General features: G+C 45.3%; 1 protein-coding gene across 1 annotated transcript; it reads left to right on the forward strand.

Moving 5' to 3' along the window:
• The first annotated feature begins 9,944 nt into the window (after positions 1–9,944).
• On the forward strand, positions 9,945–10,479 carry LOC120653642 (defensin-like protein CAL1). Its single transcript, XM_039931341.1, has 2 exons — positions 9,945–9,999; positions 10,226–10,479. Exons 1-2 carry the CDS (start codon positions 9,945–9,947, stop codon positions 10,477–10,479), a joined length of 309 nt encoding a protein of 102 aa, XP_039787275.1.
• The last annotated feature ends 12,019 nt before the right edge of the window (positions 10,480–22,498 follow it).

The raw sequence follows: 22,498 nt of genomic DNA on the forward strand, positions 1-22,498 counted from the left end.
AAAAATAATGACAATTCGAATACTTTTATTATATATATATTGTACCATTATCCTTTATGTGTTATATATATATCATTTTTTATAGTTTTCACTTAATTATTAGACTCAAGTATAATTTTCATATAATAATACAGATTACTCAACTAATTTTATTTATTTCATGAAATTACATTCACATTAACACACTATACTCTCTCACTAACACACACAATCTCTCACTAACACACACACTATCTCACAAACTCACACACTACTCATTAATGTCATGAAATTGCTTATTTTTATGTAAAACTCACTTTTTAAATGTTAATATCGTGATAGAACCCACTTTCTGTCAAAAAGCAAAAGTTTGAAAAAATTTATTCACCTAATATATTTTTTGCATGGTCAACATAAAAGATATAATTTCAAAAAATTTAGATATTTCGTTGACCCAATCACTTGAATGAAAATTAAATATTTTTGTTGCGTGTATCAAGTCTATATAGAAATAAGAAATTTTGTTCCATAATTTTTGGAACCATAATTTTTTAACTGAATTAACAAATGAAAGTCTATTTTAAAAGAGAAGTAAAAAGAACCAAAAACAAACAAAAGATTTGGCGGGATTGAGGAAAAACGGGCCCCTTTTGTCCCGGGTGGTAGATCCACCCGGGACTAAAGGTGGGCCGCGGGCTGGGAATTTTCCCGGCCCGCCTAAAAACACCTTTTGTCCCGGGTGGAGCCACGACCCGGGACAAAAGGCCCTTTTGTCCCGGGTGGTGGCTTCACCCGGGATACCCAGGACAAAAGGGTCTTTTGTCCCGGGTCGTGGCTCCACCCAGGACAAAAGACCCCCACCCTATATCTCCCTTCTTCCTCCCCCCTTCCCCAACACTTGGTGGTTTTCTTGATCTGCGCCGCGCCGCTGTCGCCCCCTGCTCCCACCGCGCCTCCTGCTCGCCGCCGCCGCCGATCCCGAGCGCCGCCGCCCGAGCGCCGTCGTCGACGTCCCCCATCCCGTCCCCGAGCGCCGCGCGCCCGAGCTCCGCCGCCCGAGTGCTGTCGGGCCGCCTCCACGCTGCCGTTCCACCCCTTTGGAGTAGCCGGTAAGGTTCGCCGCCGTCTCCTCCACCCTGTGCGTGTCTCCCCTGGCCCGCTCCGGCCCCGCCTCTATCGCACCGGCCGCCGTGTGCCTCGACACCGCCGCCCCCGCCCCTGCACGTCGCCGGCTACGCCTCGATGTCACCGCGCCGCCGCCTCGATGCTACTACGCCAGCACGCCCTGACGCTGACGCCGTCCCTGTCCCCGACGTGGTATGGACCGCCGACCATTTCTTTTTTTCTTTTACTATGGAATTATATATATATATATATTATTTGTTTCTATTAGTAAATATTAACTACAATTTAATTATAGAGATATTTTTGTTGAATTTAATTAAGGTATAAGGTTTCCATTATTTGATATTATCTAGAATTTAGTTATTAGATATAGTGAGAATTATGGAGAATTTAGAGAGAAATAGAGAACGAAATGCTTTTAATTATTTAAATAGAGAGTGTATAATGTTTTTATTATTTACATATGTCATTCATAGACTTTAATTTATCATATATTTATTATTTAATTATGTCATTCAAAGACTTTAATTACATGTATTCTTTATTCTTAATTGAAAGGTGTCATTTATATTACTTCTTTATATTCACCGACACTCTCTCCTTCTCACCGACGCTCGCTCACTCACTCACACACACACACACACACTCACACACACACTCACTCTCTCACTCACTCGTTCAACGCTCTCTCACTGTCTCCTTCTCACTGATTCCGACCGCTTGGAAAACCGGTTCCTAAGGGTTTTATTTGTATTCATTTTTTAGTTAAGGGTAGTCCCCTTCTCGATCCAAATGTAGTCCGATCCAAACGTAGTCTACTTCTCGACCTTGTCCATGTAAACGAATTCTGGTCCAATCCTCGCAAATATGTGCATTTTTAGAGAATTTTCTTAAGGGTTTTATTTGTATTCATTTTTTAGTTACGATGGACCCGCGACAACAAACAGACACGGAAGACGAATAGTTCCTGTTGAATATGATTGCCGAAGGTGGTGGTGTACAAGGAGATGCCCCCGAACAAGCAGATGATGGCAACAATACCGATATATATTTGAATATGTCCGGTGACGGAATTGAGGCACCATCCATTCAGGATGATGCTGCTGGTGAACAAAGTGCTAATGTATATATCACAACTATACTTACTTGTATTAAAAATTATATTTTCATCTGAATCTATATGAATACTATATAAATATATGAATGTTTTTGTATAACCGTCTGGATCATCGTCGCAGCAGAAAAAGACGAAGTGAGGCCTGACAAAGGAACTGGAAGGGCGGTATATTATAATGGAAGTTGGTCCAGATGGTGAACCGATTGCTCCAGAAGCTGCCGCCAAAAAATTCGTAAGACAATCCGGATGTATTGTCAGGGAGCACATCCCGATCAGCTTCAGGCTATGGAAAGCTTCCAATCCAAGCGAGGAACAAGATGCGGTACCCGAGAGAGAAAAAGAATGGTGCTGGCGGGAGCTTAAGAAGAACTTCACAGTTCCAGCTGAATTAGAAGAGATATGCAAGCGCTGGACCCTAAGCAAGATGCCCGAACAGCTGCAATCATTCAAGAAAATTTTGACGAAGAAATATATCAAGACCGGGACCACACCCGTGTTTACCGGAGAGCTCGAAAAGCTCAGGGGTCACTGGGATGCATTTGTGCAATACAAGTCTTCAGAGCTTGGGCTTCAGAAGGTACAGAAGGCCAAAGATAATGCCTCGAAGAAAGTGTACCATCACACTCTAGGGCAAGGAGGCGACAAACTTGCAATACCCAAATGGGAGAAGATGGAGCAGGATCTGCTTGACAGAGGCATCCAACCTGCGGCCATGAACTGGCCTGAAAGGTCAACGACCTGGTTTTATGGTCACGGGGGAAGCTTGGACCCATTGACTGGGGCCTGCATCTATGGGCCAAAAATCCAGCTAGCAGCCCAGAGACTACAGGTGGCCATACAAGCAGCGGCCGAGGGAACATTCCAGCCGGATAGAGAGAGGGACGAGTTGACTTACGCCCTTGGGTTCCGTGGAAGTATGGGTTCAGAGATTACATTGAATCATATAGAAGTCGGCAAAGAAGAAAGAATGATGAGCGGGAGCACTTGCGAAGGCTAGAGGAACGGCTCATGTCACACGATCAAAGACTGGAGGAAGAGGTTCAACGCCAAGTGGCCATAGCAATGAGCCAGCAAGAGCAAGCGCAACCAGTGCCTCCAGAACCTAATGTCGCAGCCGATCATCTGTCTCAGCGGAAAAGCAGCTGCGCTTCCACATACGTCGCTGTCGAGACAACGGGGATCCAGGCCGCAGTTGAAGTGACGGCCCCGTAGCTATTTCCAGTGGATGAGATCACCCAGCGGACACCTTGTGACCTACAGACTGCCATTAAGAACTTAATGTTTACTGTTGCATACGGTACCGCCATGCCAACCCAACCAGGCGACGTGTACCACGGGCAGCAAATTTCGGCAGGATACACAAGACCTGGCGTGGAGCAGGTGTGCCAGGGTTATGAGACGCTCGAGCTTGATATTCCTAGAGGCGATGGGGAGAGGACACTAGTAGAAGCCATTCATGGCTACATCCTATGGGATAAGCGCTACATCATCCTAAAGTCAGATGATCGAACACCAAGACCGGCATCTCAGCATGCCCATCCAAGGTCGGCATCTCCGCAAAACTCCCCAAGGGCAGCACTGTCTTGGCAAGGTTCACCGGCACATTCTCCATCACCATCATCTCATGCGCCGATGAACACTCAAGTGTCACCGTCACCTCCTTGGTCACCCCTCCGCCGCCGGCAAAGAAACATAAACAGTCGCCGGCAAAGAAGGCAGCTGCACCGGCTAAGGAGCCTCCAAAGAAGAAGGAAAAGAAGAAAAAAACCAAGGAGGCTCCTATTAAACCCTGGGACATGAGTCTTGAAGAATGCGATCGGATAACTCAAGAAAGAGTTAAAGAACACTTCAAGCCGAAGCCGAAGCCGAAGCCGAAGCCGGAGCCCGAGAAAGTGATAAATCCGGGAGATTTAAAATTTTTTAAGGGAATGTGCGAAGTAAATAAGAGAAAATTCATTCCGAGAGATCCCCCTTCTGACTATGACCGCACAATTATCAAAACTACTAAGAAAAAGAAGAGACAATTAAAGTCGTCGTCGTCCGACGTTCCACAGCTCAGAGCCCAAAAGAAACAATCAATAGAGCCTCTCGTAGTGGGACAGACGACGCAACAACAGGACTTTGTTACATTTTTGAAAGAAGCAAACCTGACGGCGGCTCAGATTGCAGGGGGAGAAGATATTTCAAAGGCCGAAGTGGTCATCAAATGGACGTATGAGCTGGGTAAATCTCTTGTACCCCCCGAAGTAGTGTCCATGCTTCCAACGCAAATGTATAAGCTGCACCAGCACTACATGCGTGCGATGGCCGATTGCATCTTCATGCAGGGCGCAAAGATTAAAGATGACGATTTCTTATGGGGGAGGCCATTATATGGATAAACTAGGAAGAAGTTTACCAACTATTCCATCAGGAGGACCTCGACATCTCTATGGTCGGCTTGTGGGTTCTGTAAGTATTTTACTCTCCTTACGTATTATTTTGCATGATCTCAACATATTGATCCCTTGATTTATTCGGTATCATGTAGAATGGAGATACAAACTTGCAGGAGAAAGGGATACTCTCACGTCAGCTTCGTCGACCCAATTACTTATAATTGGAGGCTTCTACGTGACAATTCCGATGAGATATTCCAAAACTTGTTCAAGTACATAAGCGTTCATCACAACAAGCAAATGATATTGTTTCCTTACAACTTTGCGTGAGTGATTCCTTCCGTCTAACTCTTTCTATTCTGTATCATCGAATTGTTTAAACCTTAACTATTCTGTATAATCTTGGAGTGAACACTGGGTCCTAATGCTCATACTTGTCGACATTAGCATGATGGTGGTTATGGACTCATTAAGGAGACCTCCAGAACAATACAGTGATCTTTCTTAACATGATGAAAAAGTAATTCTACCACTACTTCGTCGATGACCGATACTTTGAATCACTTTGTTACTTGACTATAATTGTTCTAATCATGCACAGGGTTTGGAAACAAGTCGCTAAAAATCATCCAGGCAAATTGGACAAGGAATTGAAGATCAAGACAGATTTTGCGGTACGCACTTGGATGATTCGTTGCACGTTTCATTAGTTTTGTTATATATTCATATAAATACTTGATAATTTCTTCTCTCTTAAAGTGTATGAGGCAGAAATAAAACACTAATTTATGTGCATACTATGTATGCGAGGACATCCACGGTCTGGTTGGTCCTCCAAGGGCCTTGGCAGATTGGGAGGAGGAAGTAAGTAAAAAGCTTGTTAATGTTTATACTCGTATTTTAATTAGTCGAAATTAATTATCCCCCTTTTCCATAGGTCGAGGAGATGCGCGATAAACTCATACCGGAGGAAAAGATTATGGCGATTCAAGAACAATTGTCCGGATTTATTGTTAAGCAAGTCCTCGATCCAAAAAGTGAATTCTACTATGATGGACAATCTCACATTGACAATCGCAACAAATATGATAATATACGCGTATATATATAATTAAGAATGAATATACCTATGTAAATATATATGTGTGTGTATGTATTATATTTCGATTTATGAGTATGTATGTATTATATATTTAAGCCGTCCAATAATATATATGTGTGTATATATATGTTTATATATGGAAACTATCTAGGACAAATATTATATAAGTAACTATATATATGTATATATTAGTGGAGATCTTATACACTGAATTCCAATACATAAGTTTAATTGAAATGCAAAAGTATAATTGAAATAGAAAAAGAATTGAGAAAAGAGAAACTGGAAAAAAAATGGACCTTTTGTCCCGGTTGGCAACACCAACTAAAACAAAAGGGTGTGCCAGGCACGTGGCGCTGGCAGCCCCTTTTGTCCTGGCGTTCCCGGTTGGGAAACCGGGACAAAAGGGGTTTCCCAACCGGGACAACATTGATGTTCTGTAGTAGTGGACGTGGCTCGCTGAAATGGCACAGCGTAGTCATCTTTTCCCATGCTGGCATGTCAACTACTCTGTCTGTTTCGAACGGTAAATCATTCCAAATTTTTTGGAGATAAAACTATTTTTATATTTGACTGAAATTATAGAAAAAATTTCAAAGATTTATTGCACCGAATAGATATACTATGAAAGTATATTTAATAAAGAATCTAATGATACTTATTTGGTATCATAAATATATTAGTAATTTATTGTATAAACTTGATCAAACTTGAAATGTTTCGACTCTCCAAAAATGTTGGAATGACTTACAATTTGGAATGGAAGGAGTAACATGCAATTGAAAATGGATAATGGCAATTTCCAGACGCACGCTCTGCGGCAAACTTGTGGATGGATTGGCAGGATCGAATTGTGGATTGACAGTACCAGCTTGTAAATTGCTCATAGATTATTTGATTGTCACTTTCTGGTTTGTAACAGGATTGGTGCATCATCTATGAATTGTCTGTGCTTGCTGGAGAGATGTTTGTCAGATAAAGGATGCAGGATGTACCGAGCAATAGCGTAGTGATCAATTGTTTTTTTTTAAAAAATGTTTTTTTGAAACAGTGATCAAGCTGTTGACATAGAGAGATTTTGTATTGACAAGATATCAGGTATGGTTCTGTTTCCAATGAGCTATTTATAGATGTTTCACAGGATCTATGTACAATGTATTTTTTTAATCTGAAATACATATGGATGTGCGATCAAATTGTTGATGAATGAGAAGTTTAACACTTTGTTTCAGCTAATATGAATTTGAGATAACATACTTGTATGAGAACGTCACATATGTATTTCAGATAAGAGACTTCAATGTCAGAACATGCAAGATGTTTTTTTCACAACAGTGTCATGTTTGTAACTCATCTGTAATTATCTTACAGAAACAGTTTGTTCAGATAATCAGTCCATCAGTATCCAGTGTCTAGCCGGAGTGACACAAAGGAGACAGAAGCAAGTTCTTGGAGAAACCAACCGATAGAATTGACGAGAGGACTATTAGCTGATCGCCAAGAGAAGAAACCATGAGAAAAGTGGTTGGTCCTTAAATGACAGCCTGTTTGAAGCAGTGGGTGGGCACAGCTAGAATGGCTTAGCAGCCAGCAAGAAACATTACCAGTGAATCTGATCTTCTAGAACTGAAAAGGCTTAGTTAGGTGGTTTTTGAACTCTTCCCAATGGTACCTGAATACCGAATATAGATCCACTGTTATAGAACTTATCAGAGTGTTGTACACGGAGATCAGCATGTGTCAATGTATTTTCTTTTTCCTTTCTGCTCCCAACCGGATGTCATCAATCAGAAATTGTGCCTTTTTCTAGCATGAAACTTCTGCTATCTCTGCATGATCAGCACGTTCAAATTAGCCAATGAGGCATGTGTTATTAGAAGGAAAACGTGGAAATCAGAACTGTATCTTGGTTTAGAACGGAGATGAGAGATTTATAAGACATGTAAAAAATTCAAGCGTGACTTAAGAAAAGAGAGGAGAAGCAAAACAGTAACCAGTTTTTTTTTTTTTGCGAGGACAAAACAGTAATCAGTTGAAAACCCAAAGAACTAACACTTCCTACTGAACCATCATCCCAGTTCCTCCTCTTATTGACATCACTTCAGAAGCGAGAAAAGGACAAGGCTGGACCGTAAGCAGATGATGAACTCGAGGGAAGTTAGTTGTCTGTCTATGAAGGTGAAAACAGGACGGACTATTCCATGCATGCACCCAATCTTGGCTGTCTCTGACACAGCACGCTACTACCAGCAAACAACTTTATCGATTGAACCGAGACTTGGCTTAAACGAGGATTCGTGACCAAGACAAGATGGATTGGCAGCTGGCACGGTAAAAACTTCGACGAGAAACGAGCCCCTCCCTGATCGAACTCCATGTCCAGAGAAACGAGGATTTCTGAATCTCGTCGTGCAAATTTAGTCTATCATTGTTCGAAAAAAAATTAGTCTATCAATCATCTGTCAGGGAGGGTTGCCGCTGGGCGCTGGCTGAGCGGGAACACCAACTCGCCAAGGCCGACCACCATACGTGCATGTGCCTCTGATGGCGCCGTCGCGCTCCATGCAGGCCAGAACACAATCCGCCGGCCGGGGTGAACGCGGCGCGGCGAAGTATTAACCATTTAACCCGTGCCTGCGCCGCCGCCACACGGGACAGGGGCAGGCCACGGTTGTGGCGGGCGGATGACCCAGGATAGCATGCCATCCATGGTTGTGGAGTCCACGGCGTCGGGAACTCTCACATGGTCGCCGCTCGACCGGAACCCGGACTTGTCAGGCTATCGACATCGGGCCGTCGTGGCGCGAGGCGGGCATCGTCAGGGCAGCAACACGACCCCCATGTCCGCGTGGCTGCTCGGCGGGGACCAAAGCCGCTGTGGCGGGCTGGCGGCCTCGTCTCTGGACCTTGTTGCGGCGCATCCATTGGCCGCTGGGAGACGAGACGGGCGGACTCGTCTAATGTTGGAAAACTCGATGTGATGAGTATTATGTAATTAGTTATTTTTCAAGTGCAAAAAAATTTGGAACAAATGCATGTGTTTCATTAGCTATTATATGTTGCAACCAGCAACTGAGAATGACACTGACAAATAGAAGTAGCTACTAAGGCAGCGTTTAGTTCCAAACTTTTTTGCACAGTACTCATCACATCGAGTTTTCAAACACATGCATGGAGCATTAAATGTACTTGAAAAAATAACTAATTATATAGTCTAACTGATTCATACGAGATGAATCTAACGACGTTAATTAATTCATGATTGAACATTAATTGTCAAGTAACAACGAAGCGTGTTACAATACCCAAACCCAAACTTTTTCACCAACTAAACACCCCCTAATGCTATATGGTGACTTCAAACAGTAATTTGCAAACGGCTTCCAATAAAAGCACCCAAGCAGGTGAAACCTAGATTTCTTGTTGCTGCTACAGAATTTAACTAGTTTGCAGTCCCACTGGAACAAGCAGGGTAGCAAGTAACAGCAGTTTTCATTTTATTTTACAGAAGTACTAGCTAGTAGTAGTTACATTGCACATTGATCCTTTAAAACAGTCTACATCTACAATGTGATCAGTACACACTATGCAGTGGAATAGAGCAGCATCATATATTTCATTTATTTTTATCTGTAAAAGGAACCTGGACGTATTTGCATCAGGTCCAACTTCAGCTGCTCCATTGCAGCTTGATATGCTGCTTTCTAAACAAGGGCATATGGGAGCTACAACTCTCCGGCCATGTCATGTGCTAATGGCAGAAGGAATGGGCACCATGACTTGACATGCGGCGCACATTAGGGGCGGGGCTGCACGGGGAGCCGTTTGCAGCCTTCCTGCATGGAAATTGTTTTTCCACTTTCTGAGGCAGACAAAACAGGCAGTTCCGGCATGAACGCTACAAGCCTCTTCCAATTCGAGAAACTACGCCCAGCTTAGCAGTTGCTAATTATAGTGTTAGGTCATGTTTGCTAGTTCCAAATTAGGCATTAATTGACTAATCCAAGGTTGAAGGCAGCCCTATATCATATATATATATATATATATATATATATATATATATATATATATATATATATATATATATATATATATATATAGAGAGAGAGAGAGAGAGAGAGAGAGAGAGAGAGAGACACACACACACACTAAACATGTTCAGTTCCGGTGTATCCATAGGCATTCCTCCAGACCTTACATCGTCCATCAAGGGTGGTTCAGTCGTTCCTGGTTAACGAGAGATATGGCGCTGTCTCGTGGCATGGTCCTCTTCTTCCTGCTCCTCCTCGTCGCAGCAGGTGATTACCATATGTTGTCAAGCGTTAATTTGTCATTAGCCATCTAATAGTACCGGTACTGGGTATATTAAGTTAACCGATCTGTACATCACAATGGGATAGATAAAATGTGATCGATGCCTGTATATACTAAGTAGAAAAGATTTGAAAATCATGGCAAGGGTTACCATTTTTTTTCTTTTAGAGTTTTGTATGCATAATTTCTTGATGTTTCCATACCGTGCAGAGATAGGGACGATCGATGCCAAGAAGAAATCAAAGTTTGCCAAGAAGACCGCAAAGTCCCTAACGAAGGATAAGGAGGAGGAGAAGAAGGAGGAGGAGGAGAAGAACCACTGCCTGTCGCAGAGCCACCACTTCAAAGGCTTCTGTTTGAGTAGCGACACCTGCGCCGAGGTGTGCCAGAAGGAGGGCTTCCATGGCGGCGAGTGCAAGCTGCATAATGCCATGCGCAAGTGCTTTTGCAAGAAGCCTTGTTAGCTAGCTAGCTCGTTAGGATCTTCGACAATTTTGTTTGTTTAAGGTGGTCCGCGCCAAAAGCAGGGTTACATTTATTACTTCACCTCTTATAATTCTTTTATCCAAGATACTATAATTCAGATTTCCCCGATAAATTTATCAATTTATCGTACACATGTGCATGTGCATTTTCATGATTATATCTCCACCCTTTCTATTTATCGAATTACTGCCCCTAGTTTAGACAGATGCTCAAGATAAGCGGAGGAGGTTATGCACTTTGTCGTGGTGCGGCAAACCACAGCCGGGTGGCTGAAGGCACCCGCCTAAGCCCAGAGGGTGTGTACTCAGGGGTTAGCTAGTCCTAGTTCGATCTCGTTCAAGAACACGATGAACACAGCGGGATAAGAGTGGTTCGGGCCGCCGGAGCGTAATACCCTACGTCCACTGTGTGTTATATTGCCTTGCCTCGAGAGAGCTCGCGAGAGCTTGTGTGTGTCTGTCGAGCCTTTTCTTTTTTTGCTAGAAGGAGGGCGTACTCTCCCTTTTATATGTCCAAGGGGAGCACGTACACTGAGCGGGGCCCCGACATGTGGACCCGGCGATGTATTATAAACTACACTTTGGCCTTCAATGCCTCAGATCCGGAGATCTTGTCGTCGGCTTCTGTGCGTAGCTTCTGACCAGGGATGGTCTTGAGCTGTCCTGTCGGAGTAGAGTCTAGCCTCTGCAGCCGCGCGTCGAGGTCATGATGAAGCGCCGAACTACTGACTCAGTCCACTGTAGCAGCGTGCACTATTGCTCCAGTCAGTAGCTGGTCATCATGACTCGTCGCCCATGCGCACGGCACAGAGTCTTTAATGCTTGTCTTGGTAACTGACGAGCCGCCTCGGTAACAGGCAATCCACAGTGTGGACTGACAAAAGCTGCCCCGTGCCCAGAGGCAGCAGAGCCTGCCTCGACCACTCGCACTTAATGCGGGTGGGTGAGGGAGCTTCCAGCGGAAGGCTTGCGCCCACGCCCGCGTCTGCGTGACACGCGGCGGCTCCGGACCCCTCCCGATCAGCTAGCTGAGCCGAGAGCTCACGGGGGTCCGGATAGGCACGTGGAGGTCCCGGACCCACCTGCGGGAGTCCGGATGGCACGTGGAGGTCCCGGACCCACCTGCGGGGGTCCGGGTCCGCTGCCACAGGTACTGAGCATTTCCACCTCTAGGACACGTGGTGACACCGGACCCGTCCCTGAGCGGGAAGCGGGTCCGGGACCGTTGGTCTGGTGAGATGGAGTCGGACCCCAGGGGTCCGGCTACTCAGCTCCTTAGGGCGTAGTTACGGATAACTACGCGAGTCTTAGCACAGTAGGAGTGGGTACCCCAGTTGCAGGGTACCGACACACTTATACTAAACTACAATTTGTATTCATGCATATCTCTCCTTCTCTTGCTAGTTTCGTGTGTCTCCATTTCTAATTCTTTAGTGCGGATATATATGAGATATGGTTTTTGAGTAGCAAATATTTTGTAGGATGTATATATATTGAATTATTCTTTGTTAACCATCAGTTGTTACGATATGTGTTGGCCTGGCTTCCTTAATAACAAAAACTAGGTAATATCCCGAGCGTTGCTGCGGAATTTTTTAAATAAAATTTTAAGTTGAAAATTAAAAGTAGAGATTGCATGACAACATTTACAAATAATCGGTGGAAAACATAAATAGATGGTCCTAGTAGATAGTGATGTGGCATATGATATAATAGGTTCCTATATGATGTGGATATATAGCTTGCATGTTGAGAGAAATATATGATATGAATTTTACTTGCATATTATTTTTTTATCGAATCTGGTAAAAATTAATAAGCTAATAGAAGAAACACCAATAGAATATTTGATTTCATTATTGAAGAATAGGTGATGATAAAAAATATGTTAATAGATTAAAGATTAAAAGTATTGCTCATAGTAGAGTTGACATGGACATTTTTTGTTTATCGGATCTGATAAAAACCTATACGCTAATAGAAGAAACACCAATAATATATTTCATCAGATTATAGAAGAATAGGTAATGAAAAAATAGGTATATACATGATTTATATTAATAGATTAAATATTAAAAGTATTGCACGTACATAGTAGAGATGACATGGATATTTTTTGTAATTAATATGGGAATATGAATAGATTGCATGAAAGGATTGGTAGTGGGACAATTAGTGGGGAATGATTTGGACACCTTGCACCTTGCATATCAGATCCGGTAAAAATTGATAAGCTAATGAGCAACACTAATATAATATTTGATCATATTATAGAAGAATAGGTGATAGAAAAATAGCGTATGTATATGACTTTACGTTAATAGATTAAAGATTAAAAGTATTGTATAGTAGAGATGATACATACATTTTTTTATTGGATCTAGTAAAAATCGATACGCTAATAGAAGAAACCACAATAAAATATTTCACCATATTATAGAAGAATATGTGGTAAAAAATAGTGTATGTGTGTGATTTATATTAATAAATTAAAGATTAAAAATATTGCACTTACATAGTAGAGATGATATGTATATTTTTGTAATTAATATGGAAACATGAATAGAATACATAAAGGATTGCTAGTGAGATACCTAGTGGGGAATGAGATCAACACCTTGCCTGAAGAGAGGAATAGTTAGTGTGCGTCGTATATAGGTTATATAGATATCGTGGCTGAAAGACCGGACCGGGTGGACCGGGTGCTCTAGCCTAAGAGGGGGAGGGGGAGGGGGAGGGGGTGAATTAGGCAAGTTAAAAACTAGACCTATGGCTTCAACTTAATTGCACAATATTAAACTAAAACATGCTATATATATGTGCAACTAAGATTGTTCTAGTGTGAAACACCTATCCTAAAAGAATTTAGCAACCTATAGTCTTTCCTATCAAGAAACTACTCTATGAAAGTAAAGGCATACAAGAATTGTTAGTATGAAATGCGGAAACGTAAAAAGTGGGATAGGAGGAAACAAACTCTCGACGCGGGAGTTTATCCGGTGGTTCGGTTAGCCACAAAGGCATCCCTACATCCACGTTGTTGAAGTACTCACTAAGAGTATCGCTTCCCGGCAATCAAGTCTCTTCCGTGGACTCAACCACGGTCACCTTGACCCCATTTTCCACTAAGTAGCTTGTCCAAGAAGGAAGGGGGTCTCCACGTCCCCCGTACAAGGATGTCGTCGCCGCTCCACACCAAGTCGGAGGGTCGATAACGTGCCGACGAGCCACCAATGCTCCAAGGGGCCGGCGCACCGAGATCTTCTTGTTGGTTCACTCAAGAACCAGCCACAAGGCACAACACCTTGCTTGCTCACTCAATCAAGAGCTAATCTAGCACTTACACTCTCAAAGCTAGTGCTAAACCGAAGGATTTGATCAATATGCACTTGGGTGGGCTTGGAGGGTTTCCTGGGTGTGTATAAGACTTGTAGTAACTCCAGCAATATTCAAATGGTCGGGGGATCACATATATATAGGCCACCAAATAGAGAGAGCCATTGGGAGCCATTACCCAACTTTTCTGCGTAGCGTCGGATAGATCGACAGTGGGTCACCCGATCATCCAGTCATTGCTCCGACGCTATGCTCTGGTGTCCTTCGGATTATCCGGTGCTGAAGCCTTGGCTTCAGCTCGCTTGACATCGTCTCTGGTACGTCCTACGGTGATTGCTCCGACGCTCTAATCTTGGTAGCGTCGGATCATCCGGTGCCACGTGGCCTTCTCCCACTTGTGCTGCAAATTGCACCGACGCCTCTGCGTCGGTTTATCCGGTGCCAACCAGATACACCGGTGCCCCTACATCGGATCATCCGGTGCCACTGACTTTAACAAAACTCGTCCATTTCATTTTTTTCTTTGAGTTCTTTCTTCGTGTTTAGTTTTGCTTGGCCTTTTTGCATTATTCCTAGGATCTATAATTATTCACTTGACAAATTTATTAGTCCCATTGATTACGTTGTTACTCAGTCACCAAAATCACAAAACAATGGTTGGGGCCATTTTCCTTACATTTGCTCTGACGGATCGAGAACTTCCCCGGCGGCGAGTGGAGATGGAGGACGCCACGCGCGCGCAAGTGCTTATGCAAGAAGAACTGCTCCTAGTCATGGATTTGCTTATACACCTATCACTGTGGGCTTCTTGCTGGAGAACACTAGATTTGGGCCGGAAAGTTATTGATTCATGAGTCAGGAACCAGGAGCAGGCTGAGTTCCTTCCACTCTACTAGCCCCCGCACTTGCGGTTTTTTTATTTTCATATTTTTTATTTTCGTTTTTTACAAAAATATATTTTCAATTTGGAATTTTACATGGATATACCCTGACCGCCCCGCTGCCGGGCGGCCGGGACCTGGCCTCCCGGCAGCAGGGGCTTATCTGCATAAAAAATCGACAAAAAATTATGCCGAGGTCCCTGGAGGACTGGCCGCCCAGCAGCGGGGCGGCCAGCCCTCCAAGCCGCCCGGCAGAGGGGCGGCCGGCCCCCCAACCCTATATAAGGTGTTGGCTGCCCCTCACCACCTCATTTGCCTCACTAAAAATACAAAAAAAAAAGAAAAGAGATGGAGGGAGGGAGAGGCAAAGCGGCGAAGCCCTGCTGGATTTTCAAGCCGGAGACTGTAGGTAATTAAAATTTTCTACATTTTATAAATAGATTATGTTGTAATTATTTTTTTTGAAACAGTAGATTAGCAATCAGTTCAATTATTGTTAGGAGTGATTAGTGGTACATTTAGGTGCAGTTACTTATAGTGATTAGCATTGATATAGTACATTTAGTATTAGATTTAGTATTAGAAAATACTAGAAAATTGTTAGAGAAGTATTAGAAAATCAAAAAAATTGCAAGATAATATTAGAAAATTGTAGAAAATGTTAGAAAATTGTAGAAAATTATAGAAACTATTTTGTTGAAACAGTAGATTACCAATCAGTTTAATTATTATTAGGACTGATTAGTGGTACATTTAGGTGTAGTTACTTGTAGTGATTAGCGTTGATATAGTACATTAGCAATCGAATTAATTAATGTTAGTAGTGATTATTGCTAGATTAAATATTAGAAAGTACTAGAAAATTGTTAAAGAAGTATTAGAAAGTCTTAAAAATTGCAAGATAATATTAGAAAAATTATAAAATGTTATAAAATATTAGAAATTATTATAAATTGTTAGAAAATCTTAGAAATTATTTAGGAAATATAAGGAACTATTAGAAATATTTAGATGTGTGGGATTGTATTGTATTATTTTGATCTTACGTGGTAGGTATGGCCGGGGTTACTCCAACGTTGCTGGACCCCAACAATAGACTCGGGTCACCGGTCCTTCCTTGCGAAGGTTCAGCACCAAGAACTAAACGTGCTGCGTCCACGTCCACCTGCAGAGTTGGTTCCTGTAGACCCACGATGAGTGCCCAGGTGATATGTCGTCTATTTTCTATTTTTATCCGTTATACATTTCGTTATATAATGTATTAACATTTGTGCACTGTATGATGCAGGCTGAGCGAGGCAGGTCTTCTCACTGTGGCTCGTCTTGCTGAGAGTGCTTTGGTGAAGCTAGACAGGTCTCTACTTTCAGCTCTCGTTGACAGATGGAGACCTGAGACACACACGTTCCACCTCCCTTGTGGGGAGATGGCACCGATCCTACAGGACGTTGCGATGCTGCTTGGTCTTTCTATCACCGGAGACGCTGTCGGGCCCCGCGTGGTACCTTCTATGTGGCTGGAGGATCTTGAGGAACGTTTTGCAGGTGTTGCCACCACGATTGATCCTGAAGATTTCAATGAGCACCCACAGTCGAAAGGCCCTTCCAAGTCATGGCTCCTACAGTTTCAAGTACAATTTCGTACAAAATGATGTGTTGATGTATTTTATGGCTTTGAAATACCTCATGTGTTTCTTATTTTCAATGTTCGTACTTCATTGCAGCCGGATCTGTTGGTAGCCGATGCTGATGAGTACAGCGTGACTAGATCACTCGAGGCATACCTGCTGTGGTTGTTTGGGTACATCATGTTCAACAACTCACACGACCACTGTGTGGATAGGGTGCTTCTGCCCTACGCACAGGAGATCGCCGATACAGATGAGGATGCCATACCATTATATAGTTGGGGTTCAGTGGTTCTTGCATGCACATATCGTGGGCTCTGCAAGGCATCATGACCGAATGATAGGAATGCTGTCCTAACGGGGTGCCCAATTCTGCTACAGCTTTGGTCTTACCAGAGGATTGCTATCGGTCGTCCCATGATTGACCAGTCACCGTACAAGCCGGATATATACGGTGACACGGAGGACGACAGACCCACCATGGGGACTCTCTGGTACTCTCGACAGGTATGGACCTGATAAAAATTTATATTCTATGCTTACTATGGTCATACATTGTTCCCTCAATACCTTTCTTATGGACACATAATTTTTATTTTTGCAGAAAACATGGGCACATGTACAGACCCGGCGGTCTTATCCTGAGTTTGTTGCCAAATTTGATCGATTGACCCCAGAAGACATTGTGTGGGAGCCATACTGTCCTTCAGCTATAGCCGCACGTGCACTGCTTGGGATATCTTCGATGTGCACACAGGACCAGGGCCTATGGATGACTACTGCAGCTTTGGTGTACGACGTTGCAGTTGAGGCCCACTGCCCGGATAGAGTCATGAGCCAGTTCGGTCGACGCCAGTCTTTCCCTGTGTCTTCAGCGTTAGATCGTGTTCAGCGCCACGATCATAGGTAACAAAAATGTATAAGTCCCCATGTACTAATAACGTGAAACTAATTTCTATTTAACGTGCAGTTTATCAAGGGCTGGACATCCTTTCTCGATAATGTGGGTCACTAGATTACAACCATGGGTGGCTGCGTGGGATGATGCAGGCGAGCAGTTGGCTGAGGATACCGGTCCACACACTGAGCCTTCGTTTCGGGCGTACCTGACCTGGTACGAACCGAAGACTCGTTGCTATTTGACGTATGTTGACATGCATCCACAGCCGCATGTTGCGACTTCGCAGGATCGCTATGCACGACACAGGGATGCGGCATTAGCTGGGGCGGTGAGTAAATGTTGACGGCATTTTCGATCTTTTAAGATTTGTTTACTAAGTTTTTTTGGTTGCAGTTCGAGGCCTGTAGGTTGATTGAATTAGATTGCTCACTGAATATAATGAGGATTCATGGCGGGTTTACGATGAGCATGCCGGCACAACTCGAGGCCTGGACCACTCAATGTGATAGAGCCCGAGGCATCCTTCAGGCCTTTGGTACGCGGACGGAGTACGAGGAATCCTACGGATCGTCGCAAGCGTCGACATCGATTCCTTGTGGTCCCGCATGGCAGCAGCCTCCCTTATACCACCGACAGTACGAAGGTATGGTGTGATATTTACCGATCCATATGTTTATATGCAGTATTTAAATACGACTCCACACAGGGTACAGGTACCCCGGTTCTCAGCCCTATGGAGGACCAGGTGCCTCGCAAGGGGCTCCATTTCAAGGAACCCAATTTACCTCTATGCCACCAGCTCGAGGGACTTTAGGTAAATATGTGGTGCATAATTTTATTTGCTTATATTTTATGGTCGAAGTCTCATATGTTATTATTTATACTCAGTATCACAACAGTTCACCAGAGCGGGGCTGTCTTCGTATCACCCTATGCCGCCACCAAAAGGATATGAAGTAGCTTCTTCCTATCCACCACCCCACCACCTGGAACACAGGGTACGTAGTATAATTTGTACGGAATTGCATTCACCTATTGAATGTTGCTTAAATTTTTTTTTGTGATCTATAGGGTGGTTTGAAGACAACGACGTGGCCTCCTTGGACAACTTTACACGGTTGTTTGCTATGCCTGCCCAGGACGATGATCCCAGCTTGCATACACCTGTGGCTTTGTTACGCCGTCCTGCCAGAGACATGAGGCCACCGGACCGTCATAGCTACCCTACATATCACGTACACGCACAACGTAAGAGAGGTCGGAATGGTAGGGGTGGTTAGTTGTTGGCACTTATTTCTCTATTGTTATTATGGACTGTTTCGACTGTTCGGATTATGGTTGTTTATGATTGTGGTAGTTTACTTGTCATTTGTTTCTATAGATATTATTGATGTGAACTTGTTATGTTTGTGGGTTTCATAATGCTCGTGAAATAAGGGAAGTTCTTGCGAATTTTTTCCGTGATTTAATGAAGGACAAGTTAGGTGCGGGAGGAGTTAGCGGCCGAGATCCCGCCGACGATGATGACGACTACCGCATACAGAGTAAACTTCGTGACACGCTCGTATAGCTCAAAATAGGGACCATAGTGTATCTAACTGCGAGTACGAGATCACAGGTTGCCACTGTTCAGCACGGCGATCACGGGTTTCTCATATATCGCATTGTTTGCCCAGACAAACGTGACAAAAGACGACAGCCCAATAGCAGTGCCCTTTCACCATTTCAAAAAGATGTGACAACACGGAAACCACACCATCTCACCTTCAAAGCAGTCTCTCGGGCGATGACGATGGAACTGTCATTCTACAGCGAAGGTCTGTGGCGTGTAGTAGGGAAGGCGGCATCTAGGCACGATCGACCGAGCGGCAGCGATGCAGTGCTGTGAGTCTGCATGCACTTAGATGCTCTGCATGCACAGAGATGCATCGAGTAGTCAGTTCGAGAATTGAATCTAGCCTTTTCAGTGTTCGGTCAGCTAGCCTCTTCACTGTGTTGTCATGTAGGCTTTTCAGGTGCATTTACACTCCACACTCCGGTTATTAGACCTTTGTGCGCCTATAACTACTCCGAAGTTTGTGAACTCCCAGCAGCACTCAAACACCAAAGCTCATTATATACCCAATGTCTTAAGGTGGGTCTAGCGGGAAGAATTACTACAGTTTTGGGAAAGGAAAAGGCGGAAGAAAGGGAGACCCCATAATATGGGAGGGACCTCTTGGACCTGATTCCTTTCCGGAACCAGTGTTTGAGTTTCCGCCACAGCACAAGAGTGAATTTACTAATGAAACTCCTCTTCGACAATACGATAACCGTAGAGAACCGTGGCCAAAATGCAGACATGGTGAGGACTGTTTAGTGTAGATGTGCACCGACGGGATGGATGGCGGTCGGCGTTTCTTCAAATGCCCACACGCATGGGTAATACTCGGTTGTTTTATTTCTTTATCTTCATTGAGACACCTTACATGAAATTTATTTTGCAGTCTTCAGATGCTCCAGAAAACTGTGGCTTTATCAGGTGGGTCGACCCTGCACCAATTGATTCAGTTCAGGAGTTCATCGAGTACCTCCAGATAAAGATCTTTGATCTGGAATGCAATGTGAACCATTACGAGGAAGTGAGCGAGGGTAACAAAGACGGCGAAGGTGATGATACCAGCAATGCTGCCGCTTCACAGGATGAACCATGCACTATTCCTTACTGCAACTGCCCTTGTCACAAGAAGAAGGGCCCTACCCCTCCGGCACCACCGCCTGCACCACCTGCAATGGGTGGATACTGCGGAGAAGGCTCAACGCAGTTTGCTACGTGGGGGTACGGCTACTAAGACTACCTAGTGCTAGTGACATGCTGCATCGTTGTGTTTGTTGTGTTTTTTTTAAATTACCTAAGCCATGTTAGTTTAGTTCAGAATCTGTTTACCGTAGTTGCAAAGGGTTCTGCCATGCCACTGCATGTCTGATGTGTGATTCATTAACATTGTATTATGATGTAATTCCTATAGTTTACATTGTGTAATGCAGTTTTTAGTTCTTAATTCTTACTGTTATATTTGATGTGTGGTTCACAGTATTCTAGTCTCCTTAAAAGGTCCGAAAATATTAAAGGCAAGTTCAAAAATTATACATCTAGAAAAATCAAAACGACTAATAATTTGAGATGGGGGAGTAGCTAACAGCTGAATAGTGATAGTGGAAACAGGTGGAGTTGCATTGTGTGCAAGATCGACTAGAGCTATATATATAGTTTTAGCTGTTTGGATTCAAACAAACTCTAAATAAAAGACAATAAATTTTTAGATGTGAATAAACTCTGATAAAATACCTCAATAAATGAAGACGAAATGTATGCATATCTTTCCGGTTAGGACAATGTAACATGGCATGCTTTGATCGATCCTGGCAAATGAGATGGATGCTTCCAGCTCCTTCTAGATCATACGTATTTTGTTTAATTCTTACAAGAATTAATTAATTAATTGCCAGCAGCAGGCTAGCAGCAGAGGAAATAAAGCTGGCCAGCTGACACGATCGTCGAATTAAACGCGTAGAATATGCGGTCGCCCACGCGCGATCCGATGCGTGTGAAACCGTTGAATTCTCGCTCGATCTGGGAAAGAAAAATGTTAACCTGACAGGGAAACATTGGATTTTTGTGCCAAATCTCGGAGCCGCCGGTAGCCTAGAACAAAGCAGTACTGCCACTTTGGGGCAGGAGCATAGTACTCTTGGAAAATTTGTCGAGTAAATTCCCTATGTGCCACTGGAAAATGTAATCCATCTCTTATGTGCCATTAAAAATTAGCACATCCCTTCAGTGTCATCGTTTTTAAATTTCCATTCCCTCCGTGCCATTACCGTCAGAAAACACGTTAACAGCGTTAAATTGGTTCAAGTTCAGACTTTTTTTACCCCTCCTTCCTCCTCTCGGCCTCTCCTTCCCCTCTCCCGGGGCGACGGGGAAGGAACGCCCTGCCGCACCGTGCCGGGGCACCGCGCTGACCGCACCCAGCTTGGCAGCGCTGTCGACCTGCGCCTGCCCCTGCCCCTGCCGCCCCCATGACCTCTCTCGCTGCCGAACTCCCTTCCATCCTCTACGCCCGTGCACACCGCCCAGCCGCCACGGCCCTCGCCTCGGCGCCCTCGCGCACCGCCCAGCCGCCGCGGCCCGTCCCTGCCTGTCAGGTGGCCAGCGCGGCCGCCATGCGCAGCCCGTCTGGGCCCTCAGCGCCCACAAGAGGGGCACGCGGCCCTCGCTCCCGTCGGCCGCCGCACCGCTGGCTGGCGGCCCTGCTCGTCCGACGCGTCACCGGCACGGGTTGCCGGGGACGCGCAGCCGCCGGATGCCAGGGCGGCCGGGAGAGCAGCAAGGCGGCGAGAGCACCCGGAGCTCGGTGGCGTGGAGCAGCGCGGCCGGGAGGGTCCTGTTGAGGGCGTTCCCGGCGAGGCCGAGGTGCTGCAGGTGCTCGACGCGGCCGAGGTCCGGCGTTAGCGCCCCGTGAGCCGCGCGTTGGGGGAGCACCAGGCTGATGACCCGCAACACCGTGGCCGCCGCCGGAGACGCGTTGAGGCCGCCTGTGCCCGCCATCGCGGTGCCGTTCCACGCGGCGGCGTTGGTGGCGGAGGCCGAGGTGACGTTGACGGCGGCGGCGGCGCCGGGCTGCGGGTAGCCCTTGCAGACGACCACCCACGCGAGCGCCGGTTCGAGGAAGACAATCGCGCCTACACTCCTGGCCGGCCGCACGGGCCACGTCGCCGCGTTCGAGCTGCTCTGCCTCCCGCGTCGCACGGGCCGGCCGCCTCCCACGGTCCGGGCTGCTCCGCCTCGACGCGCTCCCGGGGAACCGGCTCTCCAGCCCGCTCCCCGACGCGCAGCAGGCCACATCTCGGCTTGCGGCGGCGTCCCCGGCGAGCTCCTGCGGCGGCCGCAGCCTCCCCAGTCGTGCCGGGACGACGGGCCCGGCGGCGACCTGGCGTCTCCGTCGACTGGCGCTCGCGCGTGGTGCGGGATTGGGACCTCCGCTGGATTGGGGGCGAGCGTGGCAAGCCGGCTGGACGCGGGCGGTCGAGCCGAGCGCGGGGAGAACGGAGGCGGCGCTGCGGCCTCCCGTCCGTTACTCTGAAACAGGGTGAAACGGAGACTTTTTAGCTTACTGCGGGCCCGACTAGTAGTAGGCGTTGGATCTATTTTCAAGAGTCTAGATGCACCCAATGTCACGCCTTGACATGATGTCACTTAATCTGGTTCCGAG

Source organism: Panicum virgatum, chromosome 1N (assembly GCF_016808335.1).
Source record: "Panicum virgatum strain AP13 chromosome 1N, P.virgatum_v5, whole genome shotgun sequence".
Taxonomy (NCBI): Eukaryota; Viridiplantae; Streptophyta; class Magnoliopsida; order Poales; family Poaceae; genus Panicum; species Panicum virgatum.